This window comes from Miscanthus floridulus, chromosome 9, assembly GCF_019320115.1.
Source record: "Miscanthus floridulus cultivar M001 chromosome 9, ASM1932011v1, whole genome shotgun sequence".
Lineage (NCBI taxonomy): Eukaryota > Viridiplantae > Streptophyta > Magnoliopsida > Poales > Poaceae > Miscanthus > Miscanthus floridulus.
Window position 1 is genome coordinate 123,654,080 of NC_089588.1, and position 24,663 is coordinate 123,678,742.

At 44.1% G+C, this 24,663-nt stretch overlaps 1 protein-coding gene across 1 annotated transcript; it reads right to left on the reverse strand.

The window, feature by feature from the left end:
• Nucleotides 1-1,590: 1,590 nt before the first annotated feature.
• On the reverse strand, nucleotides 1,591-6,514 carry LOC136482854 (wall-associated receptor kinase 2-like). The gene is made up of 3 exons (XM_066480030.1): nucleotides 5,474-6,514; nucleotides 3,697-3,849; nucleotides 1,591-2,841 (listed from the first exon to the last, which is right to left on the reverse strand). The coding sequence occupies exons 1-3, from the start codon at nucleotides 6,444-6,446 to the stop codon at nucleotides 1,775-1,777; spliced, it is 2,193 nt and encodes a 730-aa protein (XP_066336127.1). The 5' UTR covers nucleotides 6,447-6,514; the 3' UTR covers nucleotides 1,591-1,774.
• Between the last annotated feature and the right edge of the window lie 18,149 nt (nucleotides 6,515-24,663).

The window sequence follows — 24,663 nt, forward strand, 5'->3', positions numbered from 1 at the left end:
CAGTTACCTCATGCCCGGACACAGCGCAAGCCTCACAGCCACCTCAGCTTCCCATTCCTTCTCTCTTGTTTAGTGCACCAATTGAGACCACTGCACCATGACCATGTTTTGGTCGTTCTCCCAGTGTCCCAATGCAAGGTTCCTCCAGCACTAATTCCTGTTGCTTTGTATTGGCTTTACAAGGAGGAGACGCACCCACCACACCAAGCGTCCACATGCATAGCCATATCCTATATTCTTGTCAAGTTGTCATAGCCCACCGCCGGCCACCTCATCCTTGTTCTCGCCATGGCCGGACTCCAATGGAACCAGCCTACCATCAGTAGCACCACCGAAGAACTCACCATTGTTCCCACTCTCTCACACACCTCCCCTCACTGAGAATGGTGGCCTACAACTCGATATTGGCAAGCTACAGATGAAGCTTGGTCGCACTGCCCCTTGACTTGGCCGTCCTTTTTGTCTTCAACCACATTGGATGGTTTGACACTGATCGTCCAATAGTAGTTTTTTTTTTTACTCTGTTTTTTTTTGCTACAATTATCATGGTAGATATTGTTAATTACTATAACAACAGATAGATATTATTGCTTCTTTTGACAAAATGATCGTTGTTATATAAGAGCATTTGAGGAGGCCCGAACCCACAATCTAGATGAATTGCCTGGCAATGTTTTCTGATACTACTACAAAATTACAGCAGGCTACAAAATTACGCCGGGGAGCTGGACTTTGCATGCTTAAACTGACCATACCTATCGTTGTTGCACCAGCACAGCTGCACAGATAACAGGAGCGATGACCTCGACATCGACGACCTGTGGTCTGTGTCGTCAACGCTGGCTGGCTTTGTTATGTTATCGCTGGGAGTGGGAATCCTATGGGACCAGTGGTGCCCAGTCCTATTACCCAACTTTGACCACAATGCCCCTGAGGAACCAGCTAATTACGTAAAGAAAACTTGTTAATTCCACACGCACTGTTGCAGCAACAGTGGGAAACATGTATACACTGTTAAAGCTTGGAATGAAGGGGAGAGGTAAAAATTTTATTTTTCAAAATTAATAACTTCAATCAACTGTGGGAAACATGTATACACTGTTAAAATCGAGCTGGAGTGGTGTCGCGCAGCCAGATCCCTGACATTCGCATCTCATGCTTTGAGCCCCTGCACAGCTCTAAGGTCCTTTCCTCTGCCTATGATACTAACCGCTAGAGGAGTCTGAGAAGAAGGGATGCACTTGTGCATCCATGTCACGTGTTCATGGCATGAACACTACCATTGGTAATTTGACTCCTGAACATACTACGGTACACAGGTCGATTAGGTCAGGTATCAGTTTCCTATAACACATGCCGGTATCTGTATATGACCTTGCCGGAAGCTCAACAGGGATCCAATATATGGTACGTCACCTGCAATTACTGGCGGCTATCTGAATATTACTATTTTCATGTAACCTGCAGACTCAAATTTGAGGAAGCACACTAGCTCCTAGCTATATCTGGTTGTTGACATATCAAACATAAAATATTTTCTATATAAAATGGAATTAGTTACACAATACAATAATGTACTTCACAAATTATTTCAGCCATGCAAATACATAAAATAAAAATATAGTGCAATTGCGTGCATAAACACATACAAGCTGGATATGTAGTTATATATAGTGATGAAAGATAAATTTGATCACTATAGTACTATAATGTAGCTAGCTTGAGCTGACGAAGCACTTTCTTCATCATGTTTCATACGCGCCTTTAACTTAACTCAAACATGAGCAACAGTATGCTGGGAGACGATGGCTCGCTGCTTGCAATTATCCACTAGATTGGCTGCTTGCTTCAATTCATCCACTACCTCTGCCATTGTGGGTCTATCGTCAACGTCGTACATCAGACATTGGACTGCAAGAGCGCCAATCTTGTCAAGGCACTCTCCACAATAGTGACATTGATCACCATCATGAGACAAAATGTTGCCGTCGTACAATTCCCTTGCATTGCCCTTCTCTTTAGAAGACTTGACAAAGTCCACGGGCAGGCTTCTATCTTTCCCATACCGGACCGTCTTCCGGGTTATCAGCTCAAGAAGAACGATTCCAAAGCTGTAGACATCACTCTTTGGTACAAAACGATGTGTCATCATATACATTGGGTCTATGTAGCTCATATCTGCTGCCACAGCCGTGGCATACTTAGCGGTTGACAAAAGCCTCGATGATCCAAAATCGGAGACCTTGGGCATGAGGTTGTCATTCAAGAGGATATTGGCAGTCTTGACATCACCATGGATGCGGTCACGATCAGCATGTGAATGCATATAAGCAAGAGCTTCTGAAGAGCCAATGGCAATGTTGAGGCGTGTCCTTAGCAGGAGCACCTTATCCCTCTGCCCATGAAGTAGGTTGTAGAGGTTCCCATTACTGATATACTCGTAGACCAGAACAGGGATATTTGTCTCCAAACAGCACCCAACAAGGCGAACCAGGTTTGGGTGTCTATTTTGGAACTGGAAGGTGATCTCATTCACAAATTCACCCCCTTGCTGAAGCTGACCACCTTTCTTGTTCTCAAAATGAGAACGTTTAACCGCAACTCGCTCCTTCTCGTTGATTTCTCCCAAGAAGACGCTGCCGAAGGCACCTTTTCCAATGGGGGTGTCGTAGTTGTTTGTTATTTTGTTCAGCTGCTCTTGTGTGAATATGGCAATGCCAGCTGCTTCCTTAAGTACTTCACCCCCATTTTTGTCAAAGCAGGCCCTCTTCACTCGCCGCTTTCCATCCATGTAAATGAACCAGAGTAGGAGCACTAGAAAAAAGATTGCGACAAACGTTCCTACAAACACAGTGTGTAGCAGGTAGGATTAAATTTCAATTATATCTATATATGCATTTGTACATTAAAGAGACAAAGTTATGAGCCCTCTGTTGACACTTTCTTTATTTCTATCTTGCTTTCTGATATGACACATACACATGTGTGTGTGTTTGAATACATGGTGAGTTTTTTCCTACTCCTAGGTGTAGCTACTCCCATCTTCAATAAACAGCCATGCATATGAATACTCGTTTATCAATTTTAGTATGTTTAGATACATATTTTAAGATACACCAAATCTTACTATGTAAACAAAATTTCAGAGGAACACATATTTTTTAATATATTGTTATAATACCACCGTATTAATATATAAAATAAGTATAACCACATATTTTGTGTATACTTGCATACTTGACATATACTATTCTAGATGATCTAGTATGATCACATATTCTATATACATACGCTTCATCAGGCCATATACATCCTAAATCTTGAGATATAAACATGATAGTGGCTACACCTCCGATTAAAAAGGAATTTACATATATAGAAGTACTGTTCTATAGCTGGCTATATAGAATGACTTATTCTATGGCCACTTTGAGTTACGATAATTACTATACTGATTTGAGTTATATATATATTATGTCCATGTATGTATATACATGCATATACATGTACATATATTTGTGTGCTATATTTTATTACCGTGTATAAATTACCCCTAACCCTAGTTCCATTCATTTCTTTCATCAATAGAAATATAGCATCACATGGATAATGTGAAAAATAAGAGAAATAAGCAATGTGTAATAAACATAGAGCTACAAAAGAACCTAATTAGCTTATACTGACTTTTATGCTCACCTAATAGAGCAACAACAGTCATGGGAATTATGGGACGACATTCCTCTCCTCTTCGGAATAAATTGCATTTACACTTGTAGCCTCCGTTTGTGTCAATGCATTTGCTACCACTTGGACAAGGATATCTTTGTGGATATTGGCATTCGTTGATATCTGTATATAGTTGCCATAATCACAAAAATGTCATTCGTCAACAACACAATAATTTGTGCAATAATCACATGTATAAGGTAAATAGAAAATAAAGGAAATAAAGCTGTAAAATCTTGAAACTCTTTTTGATTAAAGAAAACATGAAGTACGGTATAGAGAATTGACAAGGAAATTAAATAAACCACCTAAGACTTCCAAAAATTCAAAAAATAATCCCACCTATTTAAAATGAAAAATTTAAAGTAGTTGTTGCTATTTTAGAAATTTGTTTACAAGCTAGAGTATATCTGTAGCTTTGAACCTCCAAATAAGTAAATAAGTCTAGAGTTGGGTTCTTAACTTTTACAATAAACTTTCAAATAAGTAACTTCTAATTAGTGAAGTAATGTTATTTTGTTTTAAAAGTCAAGTAATAGTCCATCAACTTGTGCTCGCGCATGGGACAAGAATCTTAGGAGATGTAAGCGTTAGTTATTGTTAAGTACCTCTGACTACTAAAGATTAGTTATGTCTGTGTTTATCAAATAATTATATATACAGTAAATTTATACAATCAATATAGATATGTCAATATATTAGTTAAAATGTATAATATACCTAAAGTAATAATATTGACATGGTTATTAATAATTTAAATAATTTGTTGTTATCATTAGTATGTATATTAGTTGTTATAGAAAGATACTTATAATTGCTGAAAAATTAGTCCATATGTTTAAGAAACCATGAATACTTCAAATTAAATTACAATTACCGAGTTAAAATGTATAAACAACTAATTTACAAAAACTTATAAAATTTATTCTCTTGGAGTATTAATATACTTAAAGTGAATTATCAGTATCATTGTTATTTGCTTTGTTAGCCAAATATTTTTCATGCTTCTATACTATTAAAAAATTGTCTAATCGATACACAATTACTTGGTCTATATAGTCGAACATAAGATTGTGCTTACTTTTAACTTCATAGCTATTGAAGTGTGTAATTTAGAGATATGTAGCATCCTCTATGGATATTGATTTTTTTCATGAAACTTATATTAGTATATTTTCTTTCCTAAATGCATATATGGCTAATTGGAATGCAAATGTGGCGTGTTACTTTGCATTATTTTTGATAATGACAGATAGAGATAATTCTAAAAATTAGGTGGTTATTTTAAATTATCTTTTTATAATTGCAGTGGTGAGTAATTTAGATTGAACAATAGGGGGCTATTTAAATTATCTTCCATAATTGCAGAGCTTTGTATTTTAGATGTAAATTGTGGGTTTTTATTTTGAATCGTCTTTCATAAAGATAGAGGTGAGAAACTTAAATATAATTATAGGGGGTTATTTTGAATTATCATCTTTCATAATGCCAAAGGTGGGTAATTTAGATGCTATGATTAGGAGTTACTTTACATATTTTCAGAATGATAGAGGTCAGTATTTTTTTATTTAAAATACAATGGATCCAAAGAATATTATTGATGACGATTGTGAGAGTCTATCAAATTAATGATTAGTTGTTTTTAATTAATCTATGAGAATATCTAAAATATAGTGCATGGTGAGAATTCAGGCGCCGTTAAAGCCTAAGATAAGATACAAAAGATCCATGTATCAAGGCTACTTACTCGTGCATCCACCAACGACGTAGGGGTTACCCTCGTAGCCTTGGGTACAATTGCAGAAGTACCCAGGGCCATTGGTTGAGTTGATGCACTCGCTGTGGTTGCTAAGGCAGGCATACTCATGATCAGTCTTGTTGGGTGCCTGAGCGCAGGAGACGGCAGTCGTCGAGCCGTTGTCGCGGATGGCCCAGTCGAGACGCAGCGGCATGGTCCAGTCCACATGCAGAGGCATGGTCTGGTTGTTGGATATAAGGTCGGATGCCTTGAAGGTGTAGTTGCCCTTCTCTACGATGAAGGCATAGTCGCAGGGGCAGAACTCCTGGTTGGCGTGCGACCAGCCAGATATGGTCATGCTGGTATCCGTGATGCCTGGCGGGATGTCGACGCGGCAGCAGCCGAGGCCCGCGCAGGCATCATCACGGGGGTCCGTTTTGTCATTGGTGACGGTGATGCATCCCGTGTAGTACTTGTAACTGAAGCGGCTGTCGTACACCCTGACGCCATTGTTGTAGGCATAGGTGTTGCAGCCGAGGACGAAGAGCTCATTCTGTGTGTTGGAGATGCGATATACGCCCTCTCTGTTGAAGTCGACGTCGCCCGCGTAGCTCCCAGTGACGTCTCCGGTGGAGTTGAAGCACTGCCATGCCACCGGAAGAACCACCCGAGCCTCTGGGAATGGCGACACGGACAGGTGCAGCACCCGGATGTTCTGGTCGGGCGTAGGTAGCACGGGAATCTCGCCGGCGCTGCCGTTGTTGATGCAGTCGATCTCGAAGCCTTTGCGGGAGCAGATGGTGCCGATGCCGAATGGGTATGGTATCTCCACGCCTCCGCAGAGAGCCTGGCAGCCCGGTCTCGCGGGGACGCTGTCTGCAGTGCCTGCCTTTGCTGCAAGGAGCAGCACAAACAACAGGAGTGATGACATCGGTGGCTTTGCTGAGTGATCGCTGGATTTTTTGTTTCTCGTTTGATGCATGGTATGTATCCCCGAGGTTAGCCTCCTCGGGTTTAAATAGAAGAACTAGGGGTGTAGCAGCAAGCCAAAGCTAACCATCTGATAAGAAACAGCCAGGAAGTGCAACGCCAGGACAACAAGTCCTGCAGGAATCTAGGGTTTTAAGAATCACATGATTTTGCATTGAAAACCCCCAAACTTTTTCTAAACCAACCAATCCCTTTTTATACTTTCTGTCTTACCCCTTTTTCACGTGAAACCCTATATTTTCTAGATACCACATACTTGACGAAGTAATTCTCAAGTACTACATTCCAAAGAGGTTATCACATGAATTGGACACGACATTATCAGTCCCACAGAGAAGACGAGCCAATAAGCTTGTAGTTTCTTTCTGTGGTAGACTTAACCCGAGCTGGAGTCATCCATGAGTTGGTCAGTCGTCATGTATACATACTAGATGGCTGCACGCACAACTACTAGTGCATGTTATATATTGGTTCGTCATATGTATCTACCTCCTCAGCATGCTCATACCATACACACTGCAGTCCTTATCATTGTCTCTCATTAGCACTAAAATTAAGCAATCATTATAACTTGCTTGAGAAAAACTTTACAATATACATGCACTCTAGTACAACTACACTCCAAAGAGATGACATGAATCCGACTAAGCATTTTTATTCTCTATTTGTTTTAAACTTGTAAAAGTGCAGTCTTATTGGTCAACTCCAGTTTTAGACTGATAAGTATGCATCAATTACAAGTCAAGGAGGCTCCACAGGGAAAACTTAATGTTATTCATGACACTCTTGCCGTGTTGTTGTTGTTGTTTTCTGAACTGTTGCTTGGTGTTATGGTGGAGAAAATTGTTTTCTCGGTTTATCTTCAGAATCTTATAATCAGCTAAAGGAGCTAGTAGTAGTTCACCATCGCCCTACGTATAGGAGTTCTCAACACGTCTACATTCTCCAATGGATGGAAACGATGATCAACTAGTTTACAGGCGCTGATATCACATTTTAATCTTGCAACATTATTGAGCAGTTTACCACGTAAGGCTCTGAACCAACCAATAACGATGCTTTTCCAACATCACGTCCGATTGTTGTAGGGGCAGAAAATTATGGTAGAATCTGCCAACTGTTAGGCATTAGCCACTATCCCTGAGTATGTCCAGCGCAAAGGTCACAAAAGTTAAATACCAAATGGTTGAACGCAATCATAGTACTGGGTGTTACATATTGTATCATATCATCAACCATTGCTACATGAGCCAAAGGAGGGGTGTACCAAGGGGTGCTCCTGGACATCTGCTACGTATGTGGTGAACTGCCGAGGGCGTCAGCCCTTAAGGGTGGTGAATATAATACCCCAGCACATTAGTAGCATATAGTAATTGTGAAGTTGGCCCATGTGGCACATGACAAGTTGTAGTTGGTGGGTTTAATACCACTTTGGAAGTTTAGGTGTGTGAGGGTCAGCTTATAATCGTTGTCGTTCCAAACATAGCACCTCTTGGTTAACCATTTTACACGAAACAAGGACTAAACTGTAAGAGAGGTACTAAGGGTATCCAGGCCCACTCCACATGCGAAGATGGGCCATATAAGAAGATTTTGGATGTGGGGTGTTATTACAATAACGACAGGAGTAGGTGAAGGGGGCGAAGAGGGAAAGCCAGGAGATAAGAGCGGCTATGGAGCTCCTATTGACTGTGGAAAGATACGAATTGGAGGGGAGATCTCGTGGGTTCGTAACCATGGCAAGCATCGTGTGGATATGATGAGACAAAATGTCCAAGTTGGCACACAAGAGGCCTACCGGCAGATACGACGCTAGGGACTCGTTGTCTTCCGATGAGGTCTCATTGAAGAGATGGAGCTCGCTGCTATGGTCAACGTCATAGTCTAGTCTTCCGACGCTGAGGGCCTTGCTAGGGGCGAAGGCATTGCCGACAGAGATGATCTTATGGGAGCAGTGCACTAGGGCCATCGGAGGGTGGCAATCACACATGACGCTACCACCTATGTAGCGCGCTAGCTGTCCTGGGTTCGTAATGATGGCAAGCATCATGTTGTTCGACAGGGGTTGATGTGTGTACCTCTGGTGACCTAGGGCCTATTTGCTAGGCTACGCGAGGGTGGACATTGAGGACGGTCTAGGCTAGCCCTGATCTAGACAGCCTGAGGTGGTGCAACTAACAGTGTTTGGTATTCTTGCAACAAATAGACTAGCCCAACACGGGCTCTTGTTTGTCTACCTGCACCGCCGTGGGCACCAAGCCGTGGCATCAACCCTCACAACAAACCTTCCACATGGCCCAAAAGCGCACCACACGAGCTGAGGTCACAAAAAACAAAGTTGAATTCTGTTTCCCCTGGTGTAGGTTTTTGGTGCATTAAAACTCATGCCAACCCGTCGCAAAGCTCCATCCAACTAATCAAACACGTGCTAATGCAGCCCTGTGGCTTGGTCTAGCCATTGGTCCAACCCACAAAAGAGGCCCTTAAACACTGAAAAAACTCTGGGGCACAAGCGATTTATCCAGGTTTGGGCCTTTGAGCCCTACGTACAGCAGTTTTGGTGTTCTTCGTGTTTGGAATGCTCAAACGAGAGTTCTTACATTGTACAAATCAAGAGAGAAGTGTAGGGGGTAGCGCAATCTCATCTAGGGTTGCTCGAGCACTAGACTGAGCAGTTTTCTAGGTGATCGATTGGTCGCTCTACTCCGATCACCTAGTGCTTTCTTTGATTGAGCACTTCTATCGGAGCCCACGCCTCCCCTAATACACCAACGAGGGCATGGGAGTACAAATTGGGGGCTTCACTGCCTTAGGGGCTTCTTGCTCTAGGTTTTGGCTTCCTCATTGGCTCCACTGGTCCTTCTTTGTCTTGTAGCTGCGGGCCGACGAAACTAGAATTTCTCCCTAAGTCTCTGCTACAGCCTAGGGCTTGACCGCCATGTGCTATCTAGTACAGCAGAGCCTTCCTTGGGTGAGCCTTCTCCCGACATCCTTGGAACGCAAGGCCTCCCCTTGTGGCGGATTGTTGCTTTTTTATTTTAACCTAAAAACTAATGTTTTAAAAAGGACATGTTCCAAGCTATTTTTTTTCAGAAACTAGTCCTGTTTAGTCGCTCTAAGGGTTTGTGCGCCTTGTAACTTCAGTCACACCGTATGCCTTGATGTGACTAACTTACATTGGTACACCTTCACTTATAGAAAATACTTTTTGTGTAAGCGACTAACATGGCAGTATATTGAGCCGCGTCATTCTGAATAACGTAATTGGCCGTACATAATTCACGCTAACCACCATGGCGTGACCATACTTCTCTCCGTTATTAGTTTCTTGTTATCATACTTCTCCCATTAGCATCTTGTTATCTTGTGTATGTTAGTTCATATAGGACTGTTTGGATTTCTTTTAATTTTTTTGTTGATTCAAAATATAGGCTCTGGGGCCTAACAGATTCTGAAGCTGGCTTCTGGCCTAGCTCAGGGTGAGTGTTCATCCTGGGGTAGAGTTGGGACAGCTGTGTGTGCAGTGCCTCGACTAGAGCTCCCCTTGGGTCAGGAATCCCCGTGTCGTGGCCAAGCCCCCCAAGCCCCGAGCAAGGGCATCCCGAGAAGGGGCTTTGTCTTTCTTGGCCCGCCCTTCGATATCGAGACTCTCTCGGTGGAGGGCCACCCTATGGGCTGCCAAGCCATCTCTTATCCACCAGCGGGTGCATGCGAGGGCACCTAATGGGTGTAGCTCCTAAGCATCGGCTGATTCAGAGAGTCGGCCGGGGGTTTAGTTAGACTATCGCGTCCTCAACCTGTGGACTTAACATACCCCAATGTTAGACTCTCGTCAGGAGATTTACCAAACTTTTACTTTTAATAAATTGTTTCACCAAACTTTTGGAGTGGTATTTTTTCTCTTTTTTCCAAAAAATTAAAATAGGGAGTTGATTTAGGAAGCTCCTGGAGTTTCTTCTGCAATATTCTTGCTCAATCGACGTCTCTCAATAGCCAATAATTTAGCATGGATACTGCATACTTGAGCAAGTATATTATCAAGAGAACTACAGGACAAAGAGGTCGCACTGACACAACAGTGTTTCTATTTGTTTTTGACTTTTACAATTGTACTCATATTATTTGGCTAACACGTCTTGCATTTTCTTTGTATTGTGCATCTTACTATTGCTGGTTAGAGGGAGCCTCCACTTTTTGTTAATCCCCACTAGATCACTAGGGCAAACATAAATCCAAAAAATTCCCACAATAATCATAAACATCTGGCTTTTAATTTGGTTGAATCAAACCATCATCATCAATAATAGTCATTAGATCTATTCTATTTTTTCAAACAAATTATTCATCTCTTCTATTTGGCCGTGTGCGGTTGCAGAGGGATGGACAGCCAATAAGTGTGTAGTGTCTTTCTGTGGTAGACTTAACCCGAGTTGAAGTCATCCATCAGTCGGTCAGTCGTCATGTATACACTCTAGATGGCTGCATGTGCAACGACAAGAACTTGAGAAATAAATATGTACCTCATCATCCTTGGCATGCTCATACCTACACACTGCAGTCCTCATCAGTGTCTCTCATTAGAACAAAAGCCAAGAAATTATTATACCTTAGTTTGAGAAGAACTTTACAATATATATGTACCCAAGTCTTAGTACACTCCAAAGAGGTCACATGAATCCGACTCAGCATTTCTATTTTCTATTTGTACAAGTGAGTCTTATTCTGTCAACTCCAGTTTTAGATGAAAAGTATATATGTACGTCAATTGTAAGTCAAGTCCCCATAGGAAAAGTTTCTTGTATTGACGACACTTTTGCCCTGTTGTTGTTGTTTTCTTTTCTGAACAATATCTTGCGTGGTGTTATGGTGGAGAAAGTTGCTTTCTCGGTTTGTCATAATCTGATAAACTAAAGTAGCAGGTAGTAGTTCACCATCACCCTTCGTATAGGAGTTGTCAACACGCATGCATTCTCCAATGGATGGAAATTATGATCAACAAGTTTACAGCTGCCGATATCATATTTTAATCTTGATACATTATTTAGTAGTCTACCACGTAAGTCTCTGAATCAACCAATAACGATGCTTTTCCATCATCATGTCCGATTGTTGTAGTGGCAGAAAATTAGGGATGCCAATGCAGCCAGCAGCTGATGTTGTTAAGTAGTCTATCTCTCCTTACTAAACATTAATGACAGTACCATCCATGGTAGCATCCCGAATCTACCAGTTTACCACGTAAGGCTCTGAACCAACCAATAAAAATGCTTTTCCAACATCATGTTCGATTGTTGGTAGCAACCAATATCATCATTCTCAAGCTTGACTTTTAGATAGCTTTTGATAAAGTGGAGCATGAATTGATGATCCAGATTATGGAACTCAAGGGCTTCCCGACTAGGTGGCTAACACAGATGAAGATGATCTTTAACTCAGGCACTTCTACTGTCCTTCTTAATGGGGAAAGTTTCTGATAGCAGAAGAAGAGTTAGACAATGTGACCCCTTATCCCCGTTGTTCTTTGTCCCGTCAGCAAATTTTTTACAAACTTTATTGAATTCAGCCAAGGCCCAAGGTCAGCTCACTCTACCTGTGGATTTACCTCACAACCAGGACTTCCCAATTCTTTGGTTTGCAGATGACACTTTAATTTTCATGCAAGGAGATACCAGAAAACTCTTCTTTCTACCAAAGGAAATCCTATTTGCAGAGGCACATGGTTACAACACGCGCTTCTCAAATGGAAACAAAAAAACAGCCCAGTGGCCCATTAGGCATCGTTGTCTTCGTCATCTTCCGAGCAGACCACGACATTACCTGAGATGCAACTGTGCTTGCTATGTTGACAGAGACAAACAATGGCTCATCGGCTCTGTCTCACGCTCCAATTCCCTTTATTTCTCTGCGCATGAGATAGAACCATCAAATCAGTCAACTAAATCAAGATCAGGACACCAGCAACATAGATAGGTCGAGATAGAGATCAGGACACTTGCGACACAAACATATTGAGATCGAGATCAGGACACCATAGTGACACGGACATGAACCTCAAACAGTGGTCGATGGATCCATGTCTATCTCCAACTCAACTCTTCATCTAGCATGAATCGAGGGTGGGATGCAGCCGCCGACCTCCATCGAGGCGGGTAGGGTTCAGGTGGACGGCATCGAGTGGGAAGTCAAAGAGTGCCGTCCGGATGGAGCCCTTGAAGTCGTTGATGTGGCGACGAGGTAATTCGCGTGAGGACAGTAGTGGGGAACACCCTAATGAAGAGGTCAAGGTACCCGACGCGGGGGTTGGAGGTTCTCGCACACAGCCGCTTGGTGCAAGTGGTTGCAGCAGCCACGACGGCTTCCAGAAGGGATGTGTGGGCCGGGTGCGCTGTTGGGAGTGTAGTGTCACCTGGGAGAGATGGGGCAGCGTGGAGTTCCACCGTGGAGAGAGAGGGGGCATGTGGAGCAAAGGGATAGATATTTTAGAGGTGGGCTTCTTAAGAGGTTCGCCTTTGAAAATAGAGCTTATTTTTAGAGGCAGACATCATAGGAGGCCCGCCTCTATAAATAAGTTTTCTAAGATGGACCTTTTTTTTTGCATTGCGTCCATAAATGGATTGACTGCCTCCAAAGCACTTAGTATTTTTGGAGACAGATAATTTCTGACCACCAATAGGTTGTATCCTAAAATCAAATTTGTAGTAGTGTATAACCCTGAAGCTGTGGGATTATGTGGACACTACAGTGGTAGTGGTAGATGGACAAACATGTAAGCTGTGGTAGATGAAACATAGGAAACTGTGGGGTATATCGAAAACCAGGCATTTATAATTTGCTTCCACTGTCTGGTCAAGTTACAACCCGACATTGGCATATTACTGCCATTCTATGGCCTGACCCTGCACGGATATTCCCCATATGGCTTCTAGTTCTTGGTTCTAGAAGATAGGCTGTAGCCGGTAGTGATAAATTACTGTCGGATCGAGGCTGGGGCTAGTAGTGATAGGGTGTTCATTGCCAGTTAGGATCCCTACCATTGTTTGTATCTTAATTAGGCTGCTTATGACCCAGAAGTAAAGCAGGATCACTGCCGGCTCTAGCACACCCGACAGTGATGGGCTGGCAGGGATTATTGTGTTTGGGGCAGTGACCCTTTCTGTATGTATGCAGTACTCATTCGGATGCAACAAACTCCAAGATAGGTCTAGTTCATAAGTCAAAATAAAATGTTATGTGAATTAAGTTGAATTACATACACAACAGATTGGCGGATATATTATTAAATTTTTCCCACTTCACAGTGCATAAAACCATACAAGCTGGGCACGTAGTTATATATACAGTGATTGATACTAGACGTGATGATGAATACCATACAGTAGCTAGCTGGTGCTTAACATACCATGGCCTTGTTTAGATTGGGGTTAGGAATCGGTATTTGGCACTGTAGCACTTTCGTTTGTATTTGACAATTATTGTCCAATATGGCATAACTATGCTCAAAAGATTCGTCTCGTAATTTACAATCAAACTGTGTAAGTAGTTATTTTTTTATCTACATTTAATACTCCATGCATGTTGCATTGCCTTTATAGCGGTAACTTACCTCGAAACTTGAGCCACCAAAGTCTGTGAAGTTCCTTTCATCCACATCCTCTGCTGCTTCCTTCAATTCATCCACAAGCTACTGTGGGTCTTTCATCCACATCTTCTTTGAGACATTGTACTGCGAGAGAACCAATTTTGTCAAGGCACGCCATACAATGTTTACATTAAACATAGTCGTGAGATAAAATGTCTCCGTCATACATCTCCCTTCCATTGCCCTTCACCTTACAGGTCTTGACAAATTCTATTGGGAGGCTATTGATTCTATTTCGGCCATACTTGACTGTCTTCCGGGTGATGAGCTCAAGGAGCACCATGCCAAAGCTGTAAACATCACTCTTGGCTACAAAACGTTCTGTTTTCATGTAAAGTGGGTCCACATAGCTCATATCTGCTGTGTCATACCCAAATTTAAAGGCAAATCTAGATATAAATTATATGTGTGCCCAGAAATCAATTACACGCATATAGAGACAAATTAAAGGAGAATGCTAAGCACAGTGCTTTATTACATCACGAGTATTTAATCCATACATAAATATATCAAAGTCTAGCAAGCAGAAATAAAGAAAGATAACTCCGTGGCGCCTCCATTGCCATAGGGACGGTCGACTGGTTGATCGCAAGACTAGTAATCCTCAGGAAAACCCTCATAATCATTGCCATCTCTTACCCATCCGGGATTTTTATCCAAGTAATAAAAAAATAAACAAGTGTAAGTACATCTCGTACTCAACAAGAATAACACGGGATTCATGAGTCTCAAAAGATAGACACGGGTTTAACTGCATTTAGCTCTTATTGAGTCTCAATTTTAAGCAATTAAGTTACAACAAATTTAACATAAACTCAATTAAGCACATGATCAGGTAAACATGAATAATGAAGATTTCTACAATAATGCCAATCTTGTCATGATGCATGATGGCAAGGGAGATGATGGTGCATAAGGTAGTGCGCTGGTGAAGACAACGAAGAAGATGGCTTCCGGGAGAAAATATTGCACGCGTAGAAGTAGAATTTCTATTGAAGGTTGCGAACGAGCTAAATAATTTGGAGAAGTATTAGTTGTAACGTAGATTCACTAGTGGATAAAGATGTGCATAGTCCATGTTGTGGTGCCTTGTTTTGGTTCGTGACCTTGCCATGATGTCGCATTGTGTATGTCTTGCAGTTTCGGGAAAAAGGGCAGTCGCGCATCGCGTTGAAGTGGTGAGGGATCCTCCAACCCTAGCGCAGATGTTGCTCGCCTTATTAAAGGGCTGTTATTTGTTAGAGTGTAAGCTCATGGGCCATGGGCCTACCGACCCAAGCTCCTCGTCGTGCCTATATGTACTCACTACTTAGTGATTGTCACTAATCAATACACCAAGTATTCCCTACTTTATTCTCTCTCATGCTCTCTCATGTTATCATAGCGGACTACGAATGGCAATGAACTGGGCTTGGGAAGGGTAGCGCGGGAAGAGTGACTCCAGACGAGCGCGGCCAGCATGGGCTATAGGTGCGTGGCGCTTGGAAGTTCGAGCCAGCAAGCGCGAGGCTCTGTGACGATGAAGAAATGGCCGTAGTGTCCTGGTCGAGTGCAGAAGCCGAGTAACGTGTCGTGGCCATTGGTGCCACTGAAATAGTGAAGCCTACTGGTTGTGCCAGCTTCTCACGGAACTCCACTGCCCTGTCCATTGCGCAACCATTGTTTATTGTGGCAACATCAGTGCCGTTTACCTCTCCACCAATCCCAACCAGCACCAGTGAACCAAGCATATGGAGATTGACTTACACTTCGTCCATGAACGTGTCACTCTTGGTGAAGTTCGCGTCCTGCATATTCCCACATCGTCCCAGTACGTTAACATCTTGACAAAAGGATTGTCAACGTCTGTCTTTACAAGGGTTTAGGTCCAGTCTGAATGTTCGCAGTGCTCCCATTTTCGATTGTCGAGGTGTGTTAGAGTGTAAGCCCATGGGCCATGGTCCTGCCGACCTAGGCTAACCATCATGCCTATATGTACTCAACACTCACTCACTACTGGAGATGGCCTCTTTGCCAAGGGCCTCAGGCCCTCGGCAAAGGCCCATTAACCCTCGGCAAAGGCTTTGCCGAGGGCGGCCCTCGGCAAAGAGCTCTCGGGGAATTTTGAGTCGGCAAAGAGGGTCTTTGCCGAGGGCCCTTTATTGGGCACTCGGCAAAGAAAACCAGCCGTCACGGTGCCAGCGCCTGGGATGGAGTCTTTGCTGAGGGCCGTCTCTGGGGGCCCTCGGCAAAGAATTATTCTTTTTTTTTTGAAAAATCTTTGCCGAGGGCCTCCAACCATGGCCCTCGGCAAAGAAATGTTGCAGAATTTTTCCAAAAAATCTTTGCCGAGGGCAATGGGATGGCCCTCGGCGAAGAATTATTCTTTTTTTTTGAAAAATCTTTGCCGAGGGCTTCCCGTAGGCCCTCGGCAAAGAAATTTTAATTTTTTTTAAAAAAAGTCTTTGCCGAGGGCCTCCAACCATGGCCCTCGGCAAAGAAATGTTCCAGAATTTTTCCAATGAATCTTTGCCGAGGGCAATGGGACGGCCCTCGGCAAAGGACCCTTCTTTGCCGAGGGCCTTGGTCATAGCCCTCGGCAAAGAGGCAGAAATTTTTTTTATTATTTTTTGCATTCCATCGACACAAGCATTTCATATATATACATATATATATCAACCATCACATATATATATCACATAGACCCATTTTCTCACAATATATCACAACCATAATTGTGAACCACAAATCACAATATATTACAACGACAAGTCACATGTTCATCATCATTCACATGTTTATTACGACAAGTTCATGATTTCCAAGCACAAGTCAGAACCATAAACCACAAATATTACAATAAAGTCCAACCACATCATCTAGCACTAGTCCTCATCAAGGTAGCCTATGAGACGGTGGTGAAGGAAAGGCGGGATCACCCGGTGACGCACTACTGGGATGATTGGAACCCGCGGACGGAGGCTGCACAAAGGAGCAGAGATTGCATGTGTGAGTAATCTGGGAAAACAGTTTTGGAACTTAGAGATTGCATCTAGTAATCTAGGAATACAAAAAGATTAGACTCAATTGAAAATTTCGGCAGCACCTCCCCTGCACGGGGAGGTTTCCAAAACCTGCAAGAAACAACGGCACGAACGCCGACATCCACAACGACACGAACGCCGACATCCACAACGGCACGAACGCCGACATCCACAACGGCACGAAGGCCGACATACATGCAAAGCACAAGCGAAAAGTGAATTTTCATACTTATTGGAGTAGCTGCAGGAGTAGGAGGTGGAGGAGCTAAAAACTGCACAGGTACACCCGATGCTTGCCCAAGACTTTGCATGATCACCATCATCTCCACTATCTGCTTCTGTGCGGCCTCGAACGCGACCTGCTAGGCCTGTAGCTGTGCGGTCAGTTCCGTGTTCTGCTCTTGACTTTGCCTTTTTGTTTCTTGCAGCTCGGCCTGCAATATTTCACTCCAATGTATTACTAATGCAAATCTAATTTAGGTGTGTAAATATCAACATACGACGAGTAAAATAGGAATTACCTGGAGTGCATGGACCTGCTGCAGTGCTAGAGAAGGCCGTGTGCGTATGGGCTGGCTAGAGCTCGTGCTCCGTGCTCGGATAGCGTCGAGGGAGGGAACAGTGGTGGAGTCGATGGCGCCGTCTGCAATCCACAGCCGCCCGTGCTTCTTGCCTCCTCCAAGCCTCATGATCGTCTCTGCATCAATGGGCTCAATGCGCACATTGTAATCTTCCCCATAGATCTCCCTTACCGAGGACGTGTACTCTTGGACTTTAGTGTACACGTTTGGGTCGGAGTACACCTGGGGCGGGGCAGCTGGGTCAAAGGAGACAGAGGACGATGCCCTGCCCATGTGGGACATAGCCCACGCAGAGAACTCCGAGACCTCCTCGCCTGAGTGCGCAGCCTCCTGCGAGAAAGACGGGAAGATGGTGAGAAATCAAGCAGAATTGAGCATCAAAATAAATGAAAGAAATCACTTACGTATGCTTGTTTGTATCCGAGGAGGCTGCGGCTGCCTTGATGGTGAGTTGGACCTTGCCTCATTAGATGCTGTTCCCACTGCCTCTCGTGCGTGTCAACAAAGTCCTGTGATAACCACTTGTCAACGATCATGGCCCCGCACTCAAGATACGATTGGCACCACCAGGGAATCACCTACAAGTCATCGAGTATTTGACATATAAGAAGATGAAATTGAACCTACTTAATATCAAAACGAATCATTATGAATGTTATTCACCTAACTCAAGGTACTGGTCCCGGGTCAGCGTAATTAGTCTTGCTTGAGGCTTGGGGAGGGACTGCTTAAGTACCAACCTGTAGTAGTCTATGTGGGCTTGGACGCTCCCATGGTGGTGCATCTCGATGATGTACTTCCTACAAGCTGCGGTAGTGGCCGATCCGCCTGGGCCTCAAGTCCTTCTTCGGCCTTGAAAAATTTTTGCATACAAAACCGATGTATCCATTCATTATTTCAATAAAACATTTAACCAATGAATGAGATGTATTAAGCAATGTTGTGCGAGAGAAACTTACCCAAAACTCCACCAATACCCGCTCCTGCTTGTTATGGTAAGTGTCATCTATGACCAGCGCGTACCTGTCCCAGTTGGAGGCTGGCTCCCGCACCACTGGCTCTTCGGATAGTTGCACAATGTCGGGGTACCATTTCCTGCACAAAACACCAAGGATGCTCGCGGGGGTGTGTGTTGGAGTACCTGACAAAACCAACCAGGCCCTGCATAAGTGATTAAGAAAATTTATCAATTTCTCTTATGATTTCCAACATATCTTATGAAGTAGTTGTGATAACATCTATAGTTACTTACCTCTTTGCCATAGGCCGAATCACTGGGCGGTTGTGAGGAAGCGGAACCGGAGGGAGGCTTGCGGGACCTTGCTCGTAGAGAGTCTGGGTAGCGGTACCCCCTCCCTCGCCCTCGAGCCCCTTGCCTCCCTCACCCTCGAGCGCCTTGCCTCCCTCGCCCTCGAGCACCTCGCCTCCCTCGCCCATCTGCTGACCCCTCTCGTCCTCTGACGAGGATGTGGCCGTGGCCGTCACGTGCTCCTCCTCCAGCACCTCGTCACGTGGTGAGGGAGGAGACTGCTGCCTCATGCGGCTGCTGCCCCTGGTCCTCCCCTCGTCACCTCCTACGAACGCAGCCCCAGACGATGACCCCTCACCTCAAAGGAGAGGGCGGTCTCTCCCATAAATCAAGGGCGTGTCACGGCGTGGACGTCTGCTCGCCATCTTTGTTCAATCACTTGCAATCACAAAGAATGAACAAGACTAATTAGTACATATATTAGAAATAGATTCAAAATATATAAACAAAACACAAATTAAAAAAACATAGTATTACATGTATTAGGAATAATCTTCATGACTGGGATCATAGGTCTCATCATCACTGTCAAAATTGTCCAAATGGGCAACACTATCCGAAGGTTCTATGTTGTCATCGTAGTCATTGCCTAGAAGTAATCGCTCAAGCATTGCTATGTCCTTGGCATTTACCACCACATCTCCATCGACCTCGCCATCAACCATTTCGTTGTCTACTTCCATTTCGATTGCTTTGGGTAAGACTATCTCAAACGTGCTTGGTAGCCCATCTTCTTGATAGAACTATCCATCATATGTGTTTGCGTTGAAGTTGTAATCATCATCGTTTGGGGCAGGTAGTTTACCATGTGGAGATACCTGGTACACAATAGCCCAACCCTTAAGATCCTCTTTGTCTTGGTTGGCATATCGAGTATAATACACCTGTATGGCCTGTTGAGCCACAATGTAGACATCTTTTCCAGGATAGATGGAATCTTCTCGAATCTCGACTAGCCCAAGATGAGGGGTTCGTCTCGTTCATCGAGGATTAAACCAGTGACATTTGAACATGATAGGTTTAAGAGGTTTGTCTCCATGAAATGAGAGTTCATAGATTTCCTCAACTCTACCATGATAGTCGAGGCCATCAGTGCCGGGCATACAAACTCTGCTATTTGTGGTTTTTTGTTTGGGCTGAATCTGCTCGTAACTTGTTGTGTGGAAGCGATATCCGTTCATGTCATAGCCGGTAAATGACTTCACCCTAACATCATAGCTGTTTGCAACCTATTTCAACTCGTCACTCATGGACGAACCGGTCTGGTCCTGCAAGGTGAAGCATGATAGATCGTTATATTAATCAAACGTACGATCACCTTGGACGATCGAACGTACAAGCTAAATTGGACATTACCTTTTGTTTGAATCAAGAAATGAAATTAGGCCTCCCCACTCCCGCACCCCACGAAACAAGGGTGTCTTGTTCATGTGGGGTAGGATCCCTTCATTGATGCCAGAATTCATGAACAAATTCCCTGTCCGAACGAGAATTAATGGGGTTGGATGCAGAATAGTGATGGCGTATTGAAACAAGTTCATTGCGAACTTACTTGATGAACAGCTGCACCTCGGTAAGGTTATTCAACACATATAGCATGATACTGCGCCACTCTTCATTTCCCAATAGCTTCGGGGTTGATCCACTTGCATTGTCGCGTTGGCCTTGGAAAAGGCCAAGGGTCGATTCATTTTCGCGAGCATTGTAACGAGGGAGTGGATTATGATTGCTAGGAAGGTTCGGCTTGTAGTATTGCGTCATGAAGTTTGCCACCTCCTCCCGAAGGCATGCCTCTGCAATGGAAGCCTCAATTCTGGCTTTATTTGTACATTTTTTGTGAAGAGTCTTTAGACATCTCTCGATTGGATAGCACCAACGGGCCTACATGGGCCCCCCCCAAACATGCCTCGGACGGGAGGTGCACAATCAGATGTTGCATCGATAAGAAGAAGCTGGGTGGAAAGATCTTCTCCAGCTTACAGAGCAACACAGGTGCCGCTTTTTCCAAGTCCTGAGAAATGGTCCGAGATATCTCCTTGGCACAAAGCTGGTGGAAGAAAAAGCTCAACTCTGCCAGCACTAGCCAAACATGCTCAGGGACATAGCCTCAGACCATCGCCGGAAGAAGCCGCTCAATCCATACGTTGTAGTCATGACTCTTCATCCTATTGACTCGCAGAGTGCCTAAGTTCACTCCCCTGCTAAGATTCGCTGCATATCCATCTGGGAACATTAACGTCTGGATCCATTTTAGTACTTCCCTCCTTTGATCGATTTGCAAGATGAAATTGACCTTAGGCCTTTTCCAGTTCTTGTTTCGGCCACTAGGAGGCTGCATCGCTTGATTCGGTCTATCGCACAACATCGCTAGGTTCACTCTAGCCTTAACGTTGTCCTTAGACTTGTCAGTGTCCATGAGAGTTCCCCAAAATGCCTCGGCGATATTCTTTTTAGTGTGCATTACATCAATATTATGTGGCAGAAGAAGGTCATCGAAATAGGAGAGCCTCGTCAAGCCGGACTTATGAGTCCACATATGTTCCTCATCATATCCCACAAAACCACCTTCTTCATTGGGCACGAGAGCATCTATCTGAGCACGAACCTCGACACCAGTCCTCAAGTGTGGTTTCGGGTCTGTCACTTTCACACCTTTCGTAAAGCTCTTGATGTCTTCTCTGAATTCATGGTCTAGAGGGAGGAACTGACGATGCTGGTCGAACGACGAATACTTGCCACCCTTCTTCAACCAAATGAACCTCACAGCTTCCTTGCATATTGGGCATGGGAACTTCCCGTGAACACACCAGGCGGCAAATAACCCATACGCCAGGAAGTCATGTAGGGAGTAGTGGTACCAAACGTGCATTTTGAAGCTTGTCTTTGTAGCTCGGCCGTATGTCCATACCCCCTTCTCCCAAGTGTGGATCAATTCATCAATCACAGGCTCCATGAACACACCCATATTACTCCCCGGGTGTCTAGGAATTATCAACGACAAGAATACGTTATGCCGTTGAAAGGAGATGCTAGGAGGGAGATTGAGGGGGATAACAAAAATAGGCTAGCATGTGTATGGGGCAGCCATCATTCCATAAGGATTGAACCCATCTGTTGCCAGCACGACACGTACATTACGGGCCTCAGCTTCTTTGTCACGATGTTTGTCATTGAAGTACATCCATGCTTCAGCATCAGACGGATGTACCATCTTCCCAGGATTGTACCATTTGCCATCTTTGTGCCATGTCATCTGTTTCGTGGATTCCTCGATCATGAATAGCCGTTGGATCCTCGGTAGGAAAGGAAGGTGCCATAGCCCTCTCACGGGGACCAGAAGCTGCTTTTTTCTGACCATCACCAGAGTCTACCTCCAGGTACCTAGAGGATTTACACTTCGGACAGTAATTTGCATCCTTGTGTTCTTTCCTAAATAGGACATACCCCTTCGGACAAACATGTATCTTGTCATACGGCATCTTAAGCATACGAAGGAGTTTCTTTGCCTCGTACAAGTTTGTCGGCAAAGTGTGCTTCTCCGGTAGCATGGTGCCAAACACGGCCAACATCTTATCGAAGCCTTCTTGACTCGGGTTTAACTCGGCCTTCAACCCCATTACGCGTCCAACCGCATCCAGTTGAGAAATCGTTGTACGCTCATGAAGGGGTTTCTGTGCCGAGTGCAACATTTTGTAGAAGTCCGTTGCGGATTCCTCCATCTCCTTCTTTTCACGTCGTTCAGCGAAGTGAGCTTGGTGGGCATCATCTAGCATGTCTGCTACCTCGACATCATCATCAAAAGCCTCGAGGCGTGCTCTCACCACCTCTGCTCTTATATGATCTGCTTCACCATGGTAGATCCACTGCTGGTAGCCGGGCGTATAACCATTGAACACAAGATGTCTACCCATGGTCTTCTCGTCTACCTTTCTCCTATTGTCACATTTGCTGCAGGGACACCAAACTAGAGAATGTCCTCCTACTCCTAGGGCAAATGCATGTTTCAAGAAGCGATCTGTCCCCTTCACCCATTCATAGTCGTAGTCACTCCCGCTTCTCCAGCCCGTGTACATCCACTAACGGTCCTCCATCCTTTAACATTTACATCACAGAGTATTGTGACCATCAATTGCATCTACGCGTTGTTCCTAATGTCTAATAGGTGAGGATAGGTCCTAATCCCATGCGCAGATGCGTAGATGAGGTCAGTTTCTAGGCTCCGCTCCTCTCCAAGATAGAATTTCGGCAGCACCTCCCCACTGTTCTCCCGATACACGTCCTACAAGGGAGGGTGTGTATCCGGAGAACAACAGGAAGGTGATGCCGAAACTCCATCTCGGACCGGAGCGGACCATGGAAACTAACCCATCTACGCATCCGCGGGCTGTCCAAAAAACATGGACAATCCGAAATAAATACGGTCATAGATATGCAAAGATTCGCATACCTACGACCGTATCTCTTTCGGACGGGAGACGCCTAACTAGGTTACGCGCGGGCTACGATAGACATGTGGAAAAAGAGGTTATTTATACCTAGGGCGTCGGTGAAGTCAGGCTAGTGGGGCAGTGCGAGTCGACGCAGTGGCGAGGCAATGCAGTGCAGGCAGAACCATGACGCCGACGAAGACGATCGGGGTCCTCCGGGTCCCCTCTGACGTGCTCTTCTCCTACATAAAAAGGCAATAGGTTATTGTTTGTTCAAAATTTCGGCAGCACCTCCCCTGCATGGGGAGGTTTCCAAAACCTGCAAATAAACGACAGGATGGCCGACATTCACAATGGCACGAAGGCCGACAACCACAACGGCACGGAGGCCCTCATATCAATTTACGGCACGAAGGCCCACACAACTACATACGGCACGAAGGCCGACAATGAGAGTTTTACCTAGGGTTACGGTGGAGTCGGCCGGGCGCGGGGGCAACGGCGGCGGCGTATGAAATGTGGGCGGCGATTTTGGGCCAGGCCGCTGGCCGATTTAGGGTTGGGGCCCTTTGCCGAGGGCCCAGATCCAGGGCCCTCAGCAAAGATTTTTTATTTTTTTTTAAATTTTCTTTGCCAAGGGCCATTGGCCAGGCCCTCGGCAAAGATCCCCTTTGCCGAGGGCCAGGCTAGGCCCTCGGCAAAGATTTTTTTTGTTTTTTTGAACCCAATTTTTTTTGTGGTGCTATAATACATTATTTAAAACTCAATTTTAAAATTTGGGCCAATTTTGACTTTTTTAATATGTGGAGATGTCTGGGTTTTAGGCATCCGATGTCACAACTTGCTCGAAACCATCTCAATTTTTACCATAGCCTACACATGCGATAACATGACACCTCAACAAGTTTCGTGATTTTCGAACTTTCGTATGGATTTTATATAATTTAAAAACACTTTTCCGACAAGTTCCTCGTCATGTTACGTGAAGAAGATGCCCGAAATTTGATGCGAGTTCGTGGATAGGGACTCAACATACACCAAATACCATGAATAACATTTTTCGAATCACTAAATTGCATTATTCCATCCAACTGCAGTTCAAATTTGAAATATTAAAAAAATCAACAAAAAGAAATAAATTAGGGAAATATATCAGAAAAAGTCAAAATTGGCCCAAATTTTAAAATTGAGTTTTAAATAATGTATTATAGCACCACAAAAAAACTGGGT